General features: G+C 44.1%; 1 protein-coding gene across 1 annotated transcript in view; it reads right to left on the bottom strand.

The window, feature by feature from the left end:
- The window catches only part of LOC137418597 (brefeldin A-inhibited guanine nucleotide-exchange protein 1), a 97570-nt gene extending 77455 nt beyond the window's left edge, over window positions 1–20115 (bottom strand). Inside the window, exons 1-3 of the mRNA XM_078767756.1 lie at window positions 19674–20115; window positions 9782–9812; window positions 1437–1593 (exon numbers count right to left, since the gene is read on the bottom strand). Of these exons, the coding sequence (XP_078623882.1) occupies window positions 1437–1593; window positions 9782–9812; window positions 19674–19797 (312 nt within the window). The 5' untranslated portion in view covers window positions 19798–20115. The remainder of the gene's footprint in view (window positions 1–1436; window positions 1594–9781; window positions 9813–19673) is intronic.
- Window positions 20116–20357: the final 242 nt, after the last annotated feature.

Below are 20357 nucleotides of genomic sequence, written 5' to 3'. Positions count from 1 at the left end.
AGCTGTCGAGCCTGGGTTTTACCCAGCTACAAACAGTCATCCTGGTGTTTTGCAGACCGGGTAATTCATCAAAAAGAAAATCTCCAGTGAAAGCATGGCAAGAAAAAAAGGTTCATACTGACATCATGCGAAATTTGAAAAGTGTCAGTGTGTTTGTTTGTTTTTGTTTTGTATGCACTCCTGAACCGCTGGAGGGAACAACTTCTGAAGTATTGGAGGACTCGGAGTAAGGAGGTGGTGTGCAAGGGGGAGTTGGGTGCATGTGTCAGGTTTGCAAAAGTATTCATAGTCCTGGCGATTCAGGGAGGGAGAAGGACCGCAATTGTCTCTCGATGTAAGTATGTATGGCACAGCGGCATTCCCGGTGAGAGAGGGTTTTACAAGTGACAACAAGCGTTACGCCTAGGTCCCCCGTCGGTGAAGTGATGACTTGACAAAGTGGAAGACGCAAGGCGGCCATCTTGGATTTTGATGTGGCGACCCAATTTTCAATAGCGTTCATCCTTATGCCTAGATACACCCACGCACCAGATTAGAAGTTGGTACTTCGCTTATTTTTCAAGATATTCCGCTCACAAGGTTCAGACATACATGGCGGCGGCCATCTTGGATTTTAACGTGGCGACCCAATTTTCAATAGCATTCTTCCTTATGCGCAGATACACCCACACACCAGATTAGAAGTTGGTACTTCACTTATTTTTCAAGATATTCCACTCAAGGTTCAGCCATACATGGCGGCGGTCATCTTGGATTTTGACGTGGCGACCCAATTTTCAATAGCATGCTTCCATTCAGCGGTTTTGGAGATGTTTAAAGTTTATGACGTCATAGACAATGGCAGCTAATGCAAGTCCAAATGGCAAAAACAAAATTCATGATGCACAAAGTTACATTGGTATCTATAATGAATTAAAGTTTCGTGGAGCTAGCTCTAACGGTTTTCTAGGAATTGTCTACAAAATGTGTGAGAATAATAATAATCCTTACAAGAACAATAGGCTTCCAGGGGGAACCTCACTGGAAGCCTAATAAGGCAACAAAGCAAGTCATCAGTCCCCAGTATGATAGCAATGTGAATATTCTCATATACAATCAATCACCATTGCCATGGAAAATGACAACTCCAAAAAATGCTCCCTCGAAATTTGACACAAAAAGTGACAATGTGATTTATTTACCGTAACTAGCAAAGTGTTCATAAGCAAAATCAAATTCAGAGCTTACCAATAGCAATATTCCAACTACCACATTGAACTGGCACTTGGGTTACGTGATTGAGTGATCAATCTAATCGGTACACTGTTTGAGAATTGCATTTAAAGCATTCATTGCATCCTCTTCAAGCGAACCATCTTCAAATTACAACTCATATTCCCTTCCCGCGAAACTGGCATTGCATTACCCATAAACAAAATATAGGCGTTTGGATTCACCTGCAGGCAGTCCAGAGAGGTGCTGATTATACGTGAGCATTTTGACTGGCACGCAAGCTCAAAAGGCAGGAAATACTTGTCCGCTTCAATGAAATTTGACTTTGAGCGAACAGGAGGAAGTGCCGTTGAGCCCACCTTGCCGTCCACCTGAGTCGGACTGGGTGGAGTGGCACACAATCAAAGTCAATAATCCTACGAATCTCAATCATAAACACAACCCTTTTAGCATCCCCAAATGATTTTATGATATATATATATATCACTCAGGTCATTATGCGAATGAATATCAGTCATTATGCGACTTCATACCATGAATGGTGAACCACCATTAAGGTATCCCATCCAGCTGTGCTGTACCTTAATGGGAGCGATAAGCACCGCCTGCCACACGGTACATTATCTCTGGTATCCACTCATTATATGGAGTCGCCTTAGGAGAACTGAAATTATAATTTTATATGTACTAGGGCATGCCCGTACTATATATATATCTAAAATTATATCCCCCCCCCTCTATTTACATGAAATGGTTTGGTCCAAAGCGAACGGCCTGCGAGTACGGTGACAATCCCCCCCCTCTATTTACATGAAATGGTTTGGTCCAAAGCGAACGGCTTGCGAGTACGGTGACAATCCCCCCCCCCCTCTATTTACATGAAATGGTTTGGTCCAAAGCGAACGGCTTGCGAGTACGGTGACAATCCCCCCCCTCTATTTACATGCAATGGTTTGGTCCAAAGCGAACGGCTTGCGGAGTTTGGTAAAGAAATCGCCATAGCTCGGTAACGACTTGTCCGATTAATATGAAACCTTGAAAAGGCACATCCTCGGGTCCCCAGCAATATACCTGGCAAGTTTAAAGTATATCGGACCGGTAGTTGTCGAGAAACAGCGGTCACAGACAAACATACATACATACATACATACAAACATACAAACATACAAACATACACACATACACACAGAGATTACTGGAATTATAGATAGATGTATATATATACACACAAGGTATATATATATATATATATATATATATATATATATATATATATATATATATATATATATATATATATATATATATATATATATATATATATATATATATATATATATATACACACAAGGTATATATATATATATATTAGGGTGGGCTTCAAAAAATCAAAATGCAGATTTTCTCCGGGACATGGTCTATTTTTGTTCCTTTTGGTGTCAAAGGAAACCACACCAAATTTGAATGGAATCCAATAATATTTGGGGGTGCCACATCGGTGATGAATTTTCCCCCATGCAAAAATAGGAATTCCCATTTTTTGGGCTGTATATACACAAAATAAATACATAATTATATATATACATTAAATATAATATTAAAAATAAATATATAGTAAATATACATTAAATAATAATAATATATATTATATTATACATTATATATACAATTATACGATAGACAATTATACAAATATAGACAAATACTGTATAATACATTAAATAATATATTAAAAATAAATATAATATATTAAAATTTAAATATAATAAATAAATATATAGTTATACAATATATATACATTATAATTAAATATACATTAAATTTATACATAAAATATACATTAAATAATAAATATACATAAATAAACATACATTATATATATAGTTATATACAATATATTATACATACAGTTTTGAGACTTCCTATGATCACTATCTGGGCAATTTTCATGCATGTTTTGTACAGGTTCCCGGGGTCAGGGGTACGCTTTTTTAGTGTGTAATATGTAGGCCTAACTTATTGACTGTGGCTCTTTTGTAGAGAGTGACCCTGTGGAGTAAGAATTAACAGGATTTTACCCACATTCTTGCGTATTTTGCAGATATGGCATGTGCTAGTACCATTGTTTCATTGAAAACTCGGGCTCAGGATAATGTGTATCTCATTGGGTCCACTTCTGGAGATGCCATCAAAGGTGCCAAGCTCCCGACTGTGCATCAATCTCTTGTCATGTTTTTCCATCACCTGAAGAAGGAGAATCGCACTGCCCGGGAGAGTGCAACCCTCACCATTGAAGAGGTTGTGAAGTTCTGGGAAAAAGCTCACCTACCTACAACGACGAAGCAGCACTGCATCCATCGTTTGGAGAGGCTATATGAAGAATGGAGGAGCCTCCAAAAAGGTGCAAAGCGGGGTGGTGCGACCCAAGAGAAAAAGGAAGCATCCTTCAAGGCCTCCTTGGAGAAGACGTTTGATCTTAGGCATGCAGATTCGGAGGCCATAATCACCAACCCCGAGGACAGGAAGTTTCTTCACGATCAATTCTCAGAGAGGAAGGCTTCAATGGGATCTGTAGACACTGTGTTGGAAGCAAAAACGAAGCGAAAGAAAGAAAGGGAAGAAAAGGAGAAGACTAAGGCAGAGAAGGAAAATAAGAGACAGGAAATGGTCATGAAGGGTGCTACTGCTATGGAAGTCACAGACTCAGACTCTGACTCTGAGACCACGGCACAGGCTGGTTCTTCATCATCTGATGGTGGGATATCTCGTCCCAAGAAAAGAAGGCCTACCAACATTGCCACTCCTGAAATCGCAGCTTCTTTGGATCGTACGAAAACAAGTGACCGAATGGCTGTCCACAACTTGGCATCCATTTGTAGAGCAGTAGGATGGGATCCTGCAGAGCTGGCACTGAACCAATGGACAGTGCGGCGGAATCGCATGATGCATCGATGCAAAACCATGGACGAAATAAAAGAAGCATTTCATCATAATGTGCAGGGTCCTTTAGTGGTCCATTGGGATGGAAAGCTTCTTCCCGATGTCACTGGAGATTTTGTGCATGTGAAGGTGGATCGTCTTCCAATCCTCGTGTCCAACCAGTACCATGGAATGGAGCAGCTGTTGAATGTTCCCAAGTTACCTGACGGGGGAGGAGAAGCTATGGCAACCGCTGTAGTGGACACACTGAAGAGCTGGAACCTTGTGGGCAAGGTGAAGGCTTTGTCTTTTGACACAACGGCCAGCAATTCAGGTGTTCGTGGAGGGGGTGCTGTCCTCATTGAAAAGAAGCTACAGACTGAACTAATTCATTTGGCTTGCCGCCATCATGCGCACGAAATCATTCTGGGAGATGTTTTCACCACTCTTTTCGGTCCTTCATCAGGCCCTGACATCCAGCTTTTTAAGCGGTTTCAGGCGGAGTGGCCGTCCGTTGCCCATCACCAACCAAAAAATGGATTCACAGATCCTGATACGGCAGCTGAGTTTGCACAGAACAATGACATGATGGATGAAGCTCTGGAATTTGCTCTTGTGTGTTTGAAAGATCAGCAGCCACGAGATGATTATCGTGAACTCCTAGAACTGACTGTCATCTACATGGGAGGAATCCCACCTCGTGGAATCCGGATCATGGCTCCAGGAGCAATGCACAGAGCCAGATGGATGGCAAAAGCATTATATTCACTACAGGTGTTCATGTTTCGGTCAGAGTTCCACTTGACACTACGAGAGGCGAGAGAACTCCGAGCCTTCAACATTTTTGTCTGCCTTGTGTATGTACAGGCTTGGTTTCGGGCTCCACAAGCTATTGAGGCTCCCCTGAATGACATTAACCTCTTCAAGAAGTTGGAAAAGTTTGAACAAATCAATCAGAAGATGGCTCAGGCAGCCTTGAAGGCACTTGGCCGCCACACATGGTACATGAGCCCAGTACTAGTGGCATTTGCATTCTTTGACACCAGAATTGACAAAGAAAGCAAGATCAATATGATTGAAGCATTGAAAAATGACGGTGAAAACCCCTCTCCAAAGAGACCAGCTATCAAACGAGGAACCGCCCTGTCAATCGCTGGCCTCATAACAAAACACACCAAGCATTTCTTCAGCATCCTAGGGACCCCAACTGATTGGATGGATAAGGATCCTGGTTCATGGGAGCAAGAAACCAGCTTTCAGGAAGCAAAGAAAGCCGCCAGTGGCTTAGTCGTGGTGAACGACAGGGCAGAAAGGGGTGTCGCATTGATACAAGACTACAATAAGCTCCTTACAAAGGATGAAGAGCAAAAGCAAGCTCTGCTCCAAGTTGTTGCTGCTCACAGGAAGATGTACCCCGATGCCAGGAAGGCAACAGTGGTGAAACAGGCCCAGAAATAGGAGTTACATTTCTCAGTATATTTGGGTTTTTTAATATTATGTGATATGGTGTCTCTTCATTTTATGAACTGAACATTTGGATTGTTATCATTGAATTTGAGTTTTCATAGCAATATAGTGCTATTTGAGCAGCTATTGTAACTTGTGTTTGCTAGAATACAAAGAAAGTGAGTGGAGGGTGGATTTTCATAAGACAAACTTCTGGTTTTGCTTTCGATCCATATATAGAAAAGTTTTGTAGACACCTTTAGTTTGAAGGCTGATGTGGCACCCCTAAATAAAATCAGATTGCTTTCATATTTGGTGTCTTTTCATTTTGGAACAAAAGGAACAACATAAAGCCATGTCCCAGTAAATATTTTTAAAAAATTATTTTGAGCACCACCCTAATATATATATATATATATATATATATATATATATATATATATATATATATATATATATATATATATATATATATATATATATATATATATATATATATATATATATGTATATGTACCTGTATATGAATATGTAAATGCAGGTTGCCCGATTGCATCTGATAAGGGTAAACGTCATAATCACAGCACGTACAATGCTAAATGATACCTCATTTAAGAGATCTTGGGTCCAGGCAGTGCATGAGGAGGTTTAAAATTATTGTTCTTCATGCAATCTCGAGTTATATTCATTTTTGTTGCACAGGTGGGTGTATATGCTCAGTCGTTGGTTTGCACATATACAGAAAGTTTTAAACTAGAGCTTCCAGGGAAGCAGAACTCAACTGAACTGACTGGACAACTTCACACACCAAGTTTGATCAAAATCCATAAATATTTGTGGACGTTAAAGTCTTAACGTCGTTTCGGAGCTGAAAACAATATGGCGGCCTATGGTGGCCATTTTGCGACGGATCGGGTTGGAATGCAATAGCAACCTACCTTGTGTGGTAAGGGTTAAACATTCTAAGTTTGATCAAAATCTCTTAATATTTGTGGACGCTAGTGTTAATGTCGTTTTCATGACCAAAAACAATATGGTCGCCTAAGTCCGCCATTTTTCAACGGATCGGGCTGAAATGTAATACCAACCTGGTCCTTGGGGTAAGGATGCTGCACGTCAAGTTTGATCAGAATCGGTTGATATTTGTGGACGCTGGAGTGTTAACGTCGAAAAGTTAACGGACGACAGACGACGGACAACGACGACGACGACGACGGACGCCGGAGGGTTCAGTATGTGATGAACTCAACTGGACGGTAGTCCAGTTGAGTTAACAAACAATTCTGTTAATCTGTCTATATCTAACGATATATTTAAGTCTATAAAACTGAAAACACGGTTGATTAAGCCGTCGATCTGTGAAGCCGTACATCTATTTAGTCATGTGACTATATGTCTATTAATTACGTACTGCTTGAAGTCAGTTGCATCCTGCCTATTAATTACGTATGTCTATTAATTATGCACTATTGGAATGTACCTGTCGACCCTTTAGACTGCAAAGGCCCCTTAGACCTTTGAAGACCCCTAAAGACCTCCAGGACCCAAAAGACCCCGAGGACCCAAAAGACCCCGAGGACCCAAAAGACCCCGAGAACCAAAAAGACCCAGAGAACCCAAAAGACCCAGATAACATAAAATACCCAGAGGATCTAAAATATCCTAAGGATTCCGAAGGTCCAAAGGACCTCAAAGACCCAAAAGACCCCAAAGACCTTTAAATACCCCAAAGACCACAAAGACCCTGAAGACCGAAAATACCCCGAAGACCTTTAAATACCCCAAATACCACAAAGACCCTTAAAGACCCAAAAAGACTCCAAAGAACCTTAAATACCTTGAAGACCCGAAAGCCCTGAGGACCCTGATGACCTAAAAGACCCCGAGGACTCAACAGACCCCGAGGACTCAACAGACCCCGAGGACTCAACAGACCCCGAGGACTCAACAGACCCCGAGGACTCAACAGACCCCGAGGACTCAACAGACCCCGAGGACTCAACAGACCCCGAGGACTCAACAGATCCCGAGGACTCAACAGCTCCCGAGGACTCAACGGACCCCGAGGATTCAAAGGACCCCGAGGATTCAAAGGACCCCGAGGATTCAAAGGACCCAAAGGATTCAAAAGACCCCGAGGACTCAAAAGACCCCAAGTACCCAAAAGACCCAGAAGACCCAGAAATTACCCCAAATACCCTGAAGACCAAAAAAAAACGAAGACCCTTAAAGACTCCAATGACCCAAAAGACACGAAGGACCCAAAGGACTCTGAGGACCCAAAATATCCAGATGACCTAAAAGACCCCGAGGACTCAAAAGACCCTGAAGATCCAAAAGACCCTGAAGACTATTAAATACCCCCGAAGACCTGGAAATTACCACAAAGACCCTGAAGACCCAAAAGACCGTGTAGACCCTTTAATGTTTAAAGGAACATTTAATGTTTAATGAACTTTAATGTTTAAATGTTCCAGAGGAACCATAATAATCCAATGACCCAAAATAATCCAAAGACCCAAAAGACCCCAAAAACCCAAAAGACCTAGCGTATCCTAAAGACCCAAAATGCACAAAGGACCCTCAAAGACCCTGAAGACCCAAAATAACCTTTAGATCCCGAAGATCTTTCAGACCCAAAATACCCAAAAGACCCGGAGGAATTTTCCAAGGGCCCCTGCCATTATGCTGTCAAAGGACATTCCTGTCAAATCATACTAAAATACGCAATTTGGTGTCTGTCTGTCCGTCTGAATTTGTTTGACCACAATACATTCTGTCGTTGCTTATCCAATCTCAACCAAATTTGACAGGAGAACGAAGGGTCACACTATGAAGTTGTAGTGAATTCATTTGGCCCCCTCCCAAAGGGGATTTTCTCTGCCGAGGGGGTTTTCCCCACCAATGGGATTGCATGTTGAGGTGTATATCGGTGTTCAGATAGCTTTATCGTGGCGTTTTTCCAAAGCCGCTTCTCATAACAACAATGAATATAATAGCATAATATTAATGTTATTAATAAGTCAGGAGACAACGATGGTTCACGAGTGAGCGGTATTCTTCGGTTCGATTTCGAAAATTCGGTTTGATTCCGACAACTTTGAAAATTTGACCTTTGTGACCTTTAAATGTCAAAACGAAGGTTACTGACCTTGAAATGAGATAGAAAAGAATGTATAATCAGTTATGAGGTTAGTTAGCTACACAATACTGAAAATTTGGTTCGATTCCGACAACTTTGAAATTTGACCTTTGTGACCTTCAAAGGTCAAAGATTCTGAAATTTGTTGGAAAACTTTGTATTTCATGATTTATGTGATAATATAGGATCATGTACGACATTTCACCCTATCAGGAAGCGAACAATGTAATAAAACCATAAAAAATCGACTTTTCTAAATTTTTCGGCTTTGTGACCTTGACGCGAAAATGAAAAATCGAGCTCCGTGGGGCTGGACACATGACATTGGCCTAACCAAATACCGAAACCCCTGTCAGATTCCACCAAACCCCTCGGAGAAGATGTAGCTTGAACTTGATTACCCCCTAAAAAGACATCTTTTTCGGGCGTGGCTCCGCCCACAATGGGCGCAATACGCCCACTCTAAGCAGGACACAACTAGATAATGATATCAACCTCCCACCCAAGTTTCATCAAGATCGGATGATATAATCGGGTAGTTATGCTGCGGACAGACAGACAGACACACACCCATGACGAAAATAGTGGTCACTCTGTCTGATAACTCGTGAATCAATATATTCTAATACTCATAATATCTCCCCCTCCCCAAGGGGTGTCCCCTCCTTTAACAAACACCGTGTTAACGTGTATAAATACCTAATGGTGCCATTTTGGTGGGAGCACCCCCAACCAGAAGTAAAAGTATTATAAACCACAAACATGTATGATTACCTTTTGAAACACAAAAAGGAGGAAAAAAAACCAACAAAAAACCTAAGTCATGGTTTAGTACTCTGAGGAGGTGTAAGAAACTCTGAGGTATCACAACAAATTGGGGGCAACAATTATAGAATCAAATCCTACAACAGGTATAAGCCTCTTCCTATCCTATAGGAGTATAGGGAGAAGTGTAATAATAATAATAATAATAATAATAATAATAATAATAAAAGTCGTTATTTCTTGACAAACATTTAAGAGAATAATCAAGCAAACCAATTAAAACTCCAAGTTACGTACCTTTGTTTTTCAACTTCCGTCTTTATTTCCTCTGCAAATCCCCCCCGAAAAAGAGGAAATGTCAGGTTACATCTCCGACAGAGCACCAGGACGATAAGCAATCAAATCATGGTTCAACGGTACACACTTACACAAAGTGACTGACAAAACGCACCGTTGGACAGATGGCTCCAGGCTAAACGTTGGACAGAGGCAACATTGCACCATGAGGAACAACATACGACTCAACAACATGCATTTTAAGGCCATTTTCCCTGCTAGAGCGGGGGTTAGCCTTGCGGTCCCCATGACAATGAGGAAGACCATGCACCATGAGGAACATAAAAATAAAAAAAAACCACCTTTAGAGGCCATTTTTCCCCGCAAAGCGGGGGTTGGCCTTTTTCGGGGACCGTGGTTGTTGTTGTTTTTTTGGTCCCCTTTTTGAAGCAATGTCCCATTAAGAGGAGGGCATGTTGAAAGGTAACGCCTACTATTCATTTTCTTCAAAACATGTAAAGATATTCGAATGAAACAACGGGCAGTTCACACATTATCACTTCTTGCCACTGGGAAGCGTGACGTCGTCAGTGTGGTTAAAGCAGCGTGCACTATTGAGTTGATGAACGTGAAGAAGACCAGTCCCTGATAACTATTGTGACGGGAGATGAAAGTTGGGTGCACCATCGCGATCCTTAGAGCAAGAGATGGTCGATGGGGTGCTGTCACAAGATCACCAGCACCAAAAAATAAATAAATCCAAGACGCAAGCTTTTGCCGGGAAAGTCATGCTTCCGACTTTTTTGGAAGTGCAGGGGATTGGTCCCCTCGGTTTCACCACCTTTCAGCACCGACTCGACTCCGCCAGATTTCCATCACTCCCCCAAAGTTAAGGTACACCTTCGTGGGACCATTTTTCTTCCGACGATTATGTCAAGGCCTGCTGTGAAGTGCTGGTTTAAGTCAGTAGGACATACGGTTCTATAATGATGGATTCACATGTATCTACTTCAACGTTGGCAGTAGCTCGCAGTGGTGATCATGTTTAGAAAGAAATGTGCATCATGATCGAATAACGTTTGATGTTAGTGTCCGTCTTTGTTTCATTCAAATATTTTTACCTGTTTTGGAGAAAAAGAATAAGAAGCATAACTTTTCAACATGTAGGTTTTAAAAGTGTTTTAACTCTAAACCCATCCTGGAAGCATTAGCAAACTGTCTTTACCCGCAGGTAGAAAAGACTTGCAATCCCATCTCTTATACTCCGACCGTGACCCCTCCCTCCAGAGCAAACGAACACGAGTGGAGATCGGTGATGAAGATTCGCTGAGCGTGATGTCAGATCGATAGCGGAGGCTGCTATTTATGTCTTTATTACCACCCAATGGAAAACGGATTTTACTATGTCGGTGCACAGTCGGTTAAAACATATGAGAAACACTCGTTTTTTGGAAAAGGAGTCTATTCCGTGGAAACAGCCACCGCTAATATCATTTGTGATTACAAAGAGATTTATACAACACGAGCAGAGGTACCCGGGATTGCCGGGCAATGCAGGGTCGCTTCGCTGACGGGGATATTAAGAAAGGTGGGGGAGAGTGGAGGGAGGGGGGGGGGGAGACAGAGAGGGGTGGGGCTGAGACAGAGAGGGGTGGGGCTGAGACAGAGAGGGGTGGGGCTGAGATAGAGAGGGGTGGGTCTGAGACAGAGAGGGGTGGGGCTGATACAGAGAGGGGTGGGGCTGAGACAGAGAGGGGTGGGGCTGAGACAGAGAAGGGTGGGGCTGAGACAGAGAGGGGTGGGGCTGAGACAGAGAGGGGTGGGGCTGGGACAGAGAGAGGTGGGGCTGGGACAGAGAGGGGTGGGGCTGAGACAGCGAAGAGTAGGGGAGAGAGAGAGAGGAAAGGGGAGGCAGAGAGGGGTGGGGGGGAGACAGAGAGGGGTGGGGGAGAGAGAGAGACGGAAGGGGAGACAGACAGGGGTGGGGCTAAGACAGAGAGGGGTGGGGCTGAGACAGAGAGGGGTGGGGCTGAGACAGAGAGGTGTGGGGCTGAGACAGAGAGGGGTGGGGCTGAGACAGAGAGGGGTGGGGCTGAGACAGAGAAGGGTAGGGCTGAGACAGAGAGGGGTGGGGCTGAGACAGAGAGGGGTGGGGCTGAGACAGAGAAGGGTGGGGCTGAGACAGAGAGGGGTGGGGCTGAGACAGAGAGGGGTGGGGCTGAGACAGAGAGGGGTGGGGCTGAGACAGAGACGGGTGGGGCTGAGACAGAGAGGGGTGGGGCTGAGACAGAGAGGGGTGGGGCTGAGACAGAGAGGGGTGGGGCTTGGACAGAGAGGGGTGGGGCTTGGACAGAGAGGGGTGGGGCTGGGACAGAGAGGGGTGGGGCTGGGACAGAGAGGGGTGGGGCTGAGACAGCGAAGAGTAGGGGAGAGAGAGAGAGGAAAGGGGAGACAAAGAGGGGTGGGGGAGAGAGAGAGAGGGAAGGGGAGACAGAGGGGTGGGGCTAAGACAGAGAGGGGTGGGGCTGAGACAGAGGGGGTGGGGCTGAGACAGAGGAGGTGGGGCTGAGACAGAGGGGGGTGGGGCTGAGACAGAGAGGGGTGGGGCTGAGACAGAGAGGGGTGGGGCTGAGACAGAGAGGGGTGGGGCTGAGACAGAGAGGGGTGGGGCTGAGACAGAGAGGGGTAGCGCTGAGACAGAGAGGGGTAGCGCTGAGACAGAGAGGGTAGCGCTGAGACAGAGAGGGGTAGCGCTGAGACAGAGAGGGGTGGAGCTGAGACAGAGAGGGGTGGGGCTGAGACAGAGAGGGGTGGGGCTGAGACAGAGAGGGGTGGGGCTGAGACAGAGAAGGGTGGGGCTGAGACAGAGAAGGGTGGGGGTGGGGGAGAGATGAGGAGAGGCGAGATGGGGAGGGGAGAGGAGAGAGAGGGTGGGGCTGAGGCTGAGACAGAGAGGAGTGGGAGAGAGAGAGTGTGGAGAGAGGGATTCAGTTCCCATACACTCTGAAGGGAGGGGTGGTATGAGGAGCGGAGTGAGGAGAAAAGAGAGGGAGGGTGTGGATAGGAGGGAAGAGGGGAGAGACAGAAGGGTGTGGGGGAGCGAGGAATAGGGGGAGGAGGGTAGATGAGTAGAAAAGGGAAGAGTGAGGCAGAGAGGTAGTATATGTGACAAGGACGAAATGATTAGATTTTGGTGAAGATCCAGCTCCGGATCCGGCTAGTAGAATTTTTAAAGTGATTATTTACCATTGGGAGATGGGGCCAAAAACAATACGTAGCAGGATATCTCAAAACGTTATGGACGGATTTGTACGAAACTTGGTGGACCGGTTGGGTGTGTGACAACAACGAATCGATTCGATTTTGGTGAAGATCTGAATATGGAATCGGATATGAGAATTATTTAATTTTTAAGTGATTCTTCACCATAGAGGGATTGGTCGAAAAGCGATATACAACATAATATTTAAAAATGTTACGGACGAGTTATGACTAAACTTGGTAGATCAGTTGGTTTGGTGACAAGAACAAGCCGATTAGATTTTGGTTCAGGTCCGAATCCAGATCCGGCCTATCAGTGGGATACAAAACATAAACTGTTCACCAGGTGGAGGTATGCTCTCTACCGAGTGCCGTTCTAATTCATTTTGCTTTCAGATCTCATCAGTCTTTCACGCTCTCTTTATTCATGATAATTCTTGATTTTTTTTACCTCCGCTATAAAAAAGGTAATACCCTCCGTCATACCTGTGTTAGGGTAGTTTTTTTTTTTTTTTTTTTTTTTTTTAATACCTGTGTTAGGGTAATAAAAATGCTACACAAACAAGCTGAGGATCTTAAATATAAAATAAGAAGTTTCCAGCCATGGTGTGTCCCTGAAAGCTTCACTCCGAACGAATAACTTTCCATTGCACGCATTTCATAACAATCAGCTGCTCAAGAGGCATGTTGCGTGTAACAAGATGTTACACGCAACGGGAAAAGAAACTAACTTTGATTCGTATCAAACACCAACACACAATGCATTGTGCTCCATATAGAGCGTCCATTCTGCCGAAAGTATCATCTTCAAAAATAAATTGTGTACATAGTCGAGGCTCGTGGTACATTGAACGGATCAGGACAAAACAGACAAAAACGCGAAGCAAACCACGCATGCATAGGGTGGGACAAGATGGATACAGAAGGAAACTTCAAGGAAGAAAAACTAGAAGGAGAAGGGATTTGGGTGGAGTTAACAAGGCCATAAAAGATGATGGTTTTGGATTAGGGACGATCTGAGATGGTGGTGAACAGCTGTCTTGAAGACCTGGAGGGAAGAGTGAGATTGAAGAGGATGTGGAAGTTGGTTCCATAGATGGGAAAAAAAACAGAGGAACGAATGATCCTGGATTTGTGCCGTGCAGAAACCTGGGGAGACAAACCACAGAAAGAGCAGAGGGTGCGAGACCAGAAAGAAGATGGGAGAAGACAGAGACCACCGACCTGTCTGCGATGGTAATGAAGACGATCTCGGACGGGTCGTCACTCCAATGCCGGACACTCGACGGACGGAACAGGAATTTGGAATGTGTTCAGAATGCTGGCGGTAACTAGTCTCCATTTTGAAGTAAAAACACAATGGGATCTCCAACGCTTATCAACTGATACCAGTAGATGGGACACTCAGCTTAACATCCTTCCGAGGGACGGCGCACACACTGATGAAGCACCCTGCTTGTGAAACACCAGGACGACAGTTTATAGCTAAGTCGGGATTCAAACCGAGGCCAGACGGCTCAGAACTGACTGCATGTACATCTTGGTCATCCTGCCAGGCCTTCATGTGTGTGCCTTGATCATGTAAGAGAAAGGGCCTGCAAGGAATCAAGCTTTTGGCAAAATGAGAATCAGTTCTGTGCAAAAAAAAGTCTTACTGTCATTACAATTCCACAACGTGAGATACACTGCCTGTTTTATGTCTCCCCCAAAGTGACAGGGCGCGGGGACGGGGTGTGGGGTGTGGGGTGTGGGGTGTGCGGTGTGGGCGGAAGAGAGCACGTGAGGTGAAGGGAGATGGGGAAGAAAGAGGCCAACCATGCTGATCATCACACTCGTGAAAGGACGACAGGCACACTTCAAGCAGTAGTATGATTAGTGCACTGACAGGTATAGGTGTGGAGTGGAGGTGTAAGGCAGACACTTTCATTGGGCAACGCTTATGGGCAACAGCACAAAATCCTCAAGCGGGATCCCCAATCAACAGGTCATTCCGGTCCCAGTCATGGCTTTTCACTAAGTGGGGTCATCAGGGTTGGGAAACAACTTCAAATATGAAACCGTGCAGTGGATTCCGATGAGGCAACAGCGTTGATGGCTGGGGATCATATTGTGAGAGCTAAAGGATCCAAGTGAAGAATCAGTGGATTATTGGTGATGACTCAACAACTAAAGGATCCAAATGAACAATCGGTGGATTATTGGCGATGCCTCAACACCTAAAGGCTCCAAGTGAAGAATCAGTGGATTATTGTCAATGCCTCAACACCTAAAGGATCCAAGTGAAGAATCAGTGGATTATTGGCGATGACTCAACAACTAAAGGATCCAAGTGAAGAATCATGAGATTATTGGCGATGACTCAACACCTAAAGGATCCAAGTGAACAATCGGTGGATTATTGTCAATGCCTCAACACCTAAAGGATCCAAGTGAAGAATCAGTGGATTATTGTCAATGCCTCAACACCTAAAGGATCCAAGTGAAGAATCAGTGGATTATTGGCGATGACTCAACAACTAAAGGATCCAAGTGAAGAATCATGAGATTATTGGCAATGACTCAACACCTAAAGGATCCAAGTGAACAATCGGTGGATTATTGGCGATGCCTCAACACCTAAAGGCTCCAAGTGAAGAATCGGTGGATTATTGTCAATGCCTCAACACCTAAATGATCCAAGTGAAGAATCAGTGGATTATTGGCGATGACTCAACAACTAAAGGATCCAAGTGAAGAATCATGAGATTATTGGCAATGACTCAACACCTAAAGGATCCAAGTGAACAATCGGTGGATTATTGGCAATGACTCAACACCTAAAGGATCCAAGTGAACAATCGGTGGATTATTGGTGATGCCTCAACACCTAAAGGATCCAAGTGAAGAATCAGTGGATTATTGTCAATGCCTCAACACCTAAAGGATCCAAGTGAACAATCGGTGGATTATTGGCGATGACTCAACAACTAAAGGATCCAAGTGAAGAATCGGTGGATTATTGGTGATAACAACAAAAGGGGATACAAGTGAAGAATCGGTGGATTATTGGTGATGGCTCAACAACTAAAGGATCCAAGTGAAGAATCGGTGGATTATTGGTGATGACTCAACAACTAAAGGATTCAAGTGAAGAATCAGTGGATTATTGGTGATGACAACAACGAAAGGGGATCAAAGTGAACAATCGGTGGATTATTGGTAATGACAACAACTAAAGGGGATCCAACTGAAGAATCAGTGGATTATTGGTGATGACTCAACAACTAAAGGATCCAAGTGAACAATCAGTGGATTATTGGCGATGACTCAACAACTAAAGGATCCAAGTGAACAATCGGTGGATTATTGTCAATGCCTCAACACCTAAAGGATCCAAGTGAACAATCGGTGGATTATTGGCGAGGACTCAACAACTAAAGGATCCAAGTGAAGAATCGGTGGATTATTGGCGATGACTCAACAACTAAAGGATCCAAGTGAACAATCGGTGGATTATTGTCAATGCCTCAACACCGAAAGGATCCAAGTGAACAATCGGTGGATTATTGGCAGACTCAACAACTAAAGGATCCAAGTGAGCAATCGGTGGATTATTGTCAATGCCTCAACACCTAAAGGATCCAAGTGAACAATCGGTGGATTATTGGCGATGACTCAACAACTAAAGGATCCACGTGAACAATCGGTGGATTATTGGCGATGACTCAACAACTAAAGGATCCAAGTGAAGAATCAGTGGATTATTGTCAATGCCTCAACACCTAAAGGATCCAAGTGAACAATCGGTGGATTATTGGCAATGACTCAACAACTAAAGGATCCAAGTGAAGAATCGGTGGATTATTGATGATGACTCAACAACTAAAGGATCCAAGTGAAGAATCGGTGGATTATTGACGATGACTCAACAACTAAAGGGGATACAAGTGAAGAATCGGTGGATTATTGGTGATGACTAAACAACTAAAGGATCCAAGCGAAGAATCGGTGGATTATTGGTGATGACTCAACAACTAAAGGATCCATGTGAAGAATCGGTGGATTATTGGCGATGACTCAACAACTAAAGGATCCAAGTGAAGAATCAGTGGATTATTGTCAATGCCTCAACACCGAAAGGATCCAAGTGAACAATCGGTGGATTATTGGCGATGACTCAACAACTAAAGGATCCAAGTGAAGAATCGGTGGATTATTGGTGATGACTTAACTAAAGGGGATACAAGTGAAGAATCGGTGGATTATTGGTGATGACTCAACAACTAAAGGATCCAAGTGAAGAATCAGTGGATTATTGGTGATGACTTAACTAAAGGGGATACAAGTGAAGAATCGGTGGATTATTGGTGATGACAACAACTAAAGGATTCAAGTGAAGAATCAGTGGATTCTTGGTGATGACTCAACAACTATAGGATCCAAGTGAACAATCGGTGGATTATTGGTGATGACTCAACAACGAAAGGATTCAAGTGAAGAATCAGTGGATTATTGGTGATGACTCAACAACTAAAGGATCCAAGTGAACAATCGGTGGATTATTGGTGATGACTTAACAACTAAAGGGGATCTAAGTGACCAATCAGTGGATTATTGGTGATGACTCAACAACTAAAGGATCCAAGTGAATAATCAGTGGATTATTTGTGATGACTCAACAACTAAAGATCTAAGTGAAGAATCAGTGGATTATTGGTGATGACAACAACTAAAGGATCCAAATGAAGAATCAGTGGATTATTGGTGATGACTCAACAACGAAAGGATCCAAGCGAACAATCGGTGGATTATTGGTGATAACAACTAAAGGGGATCAAAGTGAACAATCGGTGGATTATTGGTAATGACAACAACTAAAGGGGATCCAACTGAAGAATCAGTGGATTATTGGTGATGACTCAACAACTAAAGGATCCAAGCGAAGAATCGGTGGATTATTGGTGATGACTCAACAACTAAAGGATCCAAGTGAAGAATCGGTGGATTATTGGTGATGACTCAACAACTAAATGATCCAAGTGAAGAATCAGTGGATTATTGTCAATGCCTCAACACCGAAAGGATCCAAGTGAACAATCGGTGGATTATTTGTGATGACTCAACAACTAAAGATCTAAGTGAAGAATCAGTGGAGTATTGGTGATGACAACAACTAAAGGATCCAAATGAAGAATCAGTGGATTATTGGTGATGACTCAACAACGAAAGGATCCAAGCGAACAATCGGTGGATTATTGGTGATAACAACTAAAGGGGATCAAAGTGAACAATCGGTGGATTTATTGGTAATGACAACAACTAAAGGGGATCCAACTGAAGAATCAGTGGATTATTGGTGATGACTCAACAACTAAAGGATCCAAGCGAAGAATCGGTGGATTATTGGTGATGACTCAACAACTAAAGGATCCAAGTGAAGAATCAGTGGATTATTGTCAATGCCTCAACACCGAAAGGATCCAAGTGAACAATCGGTGGATTATTGGCGATGACTCAACAACTAAAGGATCCAAGTGAAGAATCGGTGGATTATTGGTGATAACAACTAAAGGATCCAAGTGAAAAAAGTGGATTATTGACGATGACTCAAAAACTAAAGGGGACCCAAGTGAAGAATCGGTGGATTATTGGTGATGACTCAACAACTAAAGGATCCAAGTGAAGAATCGGTGGATATTTGGTGATGACTCAACAACTAAAGGATTCAAGTGAAGAATCAGTGGATTATTGGTAATGACAACAACTAAAGGATCCAAGTGAACAATCGGTGGATTATTGGTGATGACTCAACAACGAAAGGATCCAAGTGAACAATCGGTGGATTATTGGTGATGACTGAACAACTAACGGGGGGCACAAGTGAAGAATCAGTGGGTTATTGGCGATGACTCAACAACTAAAGGGGGGCACAAGTGAAGAATCAGTGGGTTATTGGCGATGACTCAACAACTAAAGGGGGGGCACAAGTGAAGAATCAGTGGGTTATTGGCGATGACTCAACAACTAAAGGGGGGCACAAGTGAAGAATCAGTGGGTTATTGGCGATGACTCAACAACTAAAGGATCCAAGTGAAGAATCAGTTTGGCGATGACAACAAATAAATGGGAGCACAAGTGAAGAATCAGTGGATTATTAACGATGACTCAACAACTAAAGGATCCAAGTGAAGAATCAGTTTGGCGATGACTCAACAACTAAATGGGAGCACAAGTGAAGAATCAGTGGATTATTGGCGATGACTCAACTGCAACAACTAAACAAGTCGCCCTTGGCGAAACAGAAAGGAAACCCGGAAGTGACAGGTTGTAGAGGCTGGCGTACTATAAAAGGCAAAGAAAACCAAGAGAAAAGATTCAACGCAACAATGGAACACTTGAGGAAGCGGTCGGTGGTGGTGCGAATAAACCACAACCGAAAATGTAACCGGGGGCCCGGTGCTGGGCCTTGTATGCGGAGCCGCGGCTACACCGGTCCTCGACTAGCAGGGCAAGGCGAAATGTGCCGCGCCTCGGCGGATAACCCGAGTAGGCCGCAAGGATATTCCTGAGGTAAAGTGAGGCGAGCGCAGGTAAAGTAAGGTAAGGGTTGTTTTCCACAACGATTTGAAGGAAACACCGAATGAAAGATACGAGTGTTGTGGACATGTCTCACCGAGCGCCACCTCGCAGGCCTTCCTGAGCTGCGCATAGTGCGCCTTCTTCACCTCCTTGTCCGCCAGGATCTTGTCCAGAGCCCGCGTCAGAAACATGTTCTTGGTCTTCTTTCCCTCGTGCATGCCGGGACGGGCACCGCGGCCCAGGACTCAGGAGGGACCCCCGGACGGGGGCAAACTGCGCCGAGCCTTCAGCTTCGAACGCCCTTCGTCCGCTCCGCGCCGGCTCCAAATCAAACCTATTAACTATTATGACGAGTACAAAACGGTATTTGTGTTTTATATCGTTATTCACAATGTCGGCTGTCCGCACTTGCCCGGCCCGTCACGGTGGCCGCGTTGGCGGACGGATGGCCCGATGCCTCCGGGTACTCTACTCCGGCCCGGGATACGAGCTCGAATCGCCAGTATGCGGCTTCGGCCTTGGAAGGGGCTCTGTATGCGATTGGCTTCCTCAGGGGTGACGTGGCGTCGCCTTCTCCCATGTCGTACCTAATACCTCTCAGGATTCTTCTTCTTCTTCGTGCGTAATGATGCCTCGTATGACATTGTTGCTGCTACCAATTACCCTGTGCTCGCTAAGCGAGTACGTACGTGTCTGCATTAAAAATATATATATTTTGTCGGCAAACGTTGGTCCTATTGACCCTACATTTCACCATAAGTTGTCATGGGTCACGTGG

This window comes from Myxine glutinosa, chromosome 13, assembly GCF_964187855.1.
Source record: "Myxine glutinosa chromosome 13, kmMyxGlut1.1, whole genome shotgun sequence".
Classification (NCBI taxonomy): domain Eukaryota; kingdom Metazoa; phylum Chordata; class Myxini; order Myxiniformes; family Myxinidae; genus Myxine; species Myxine glutinosa.
This window is presented reverse-complemented; position numbering and strand designations above follow the sequence as displayed.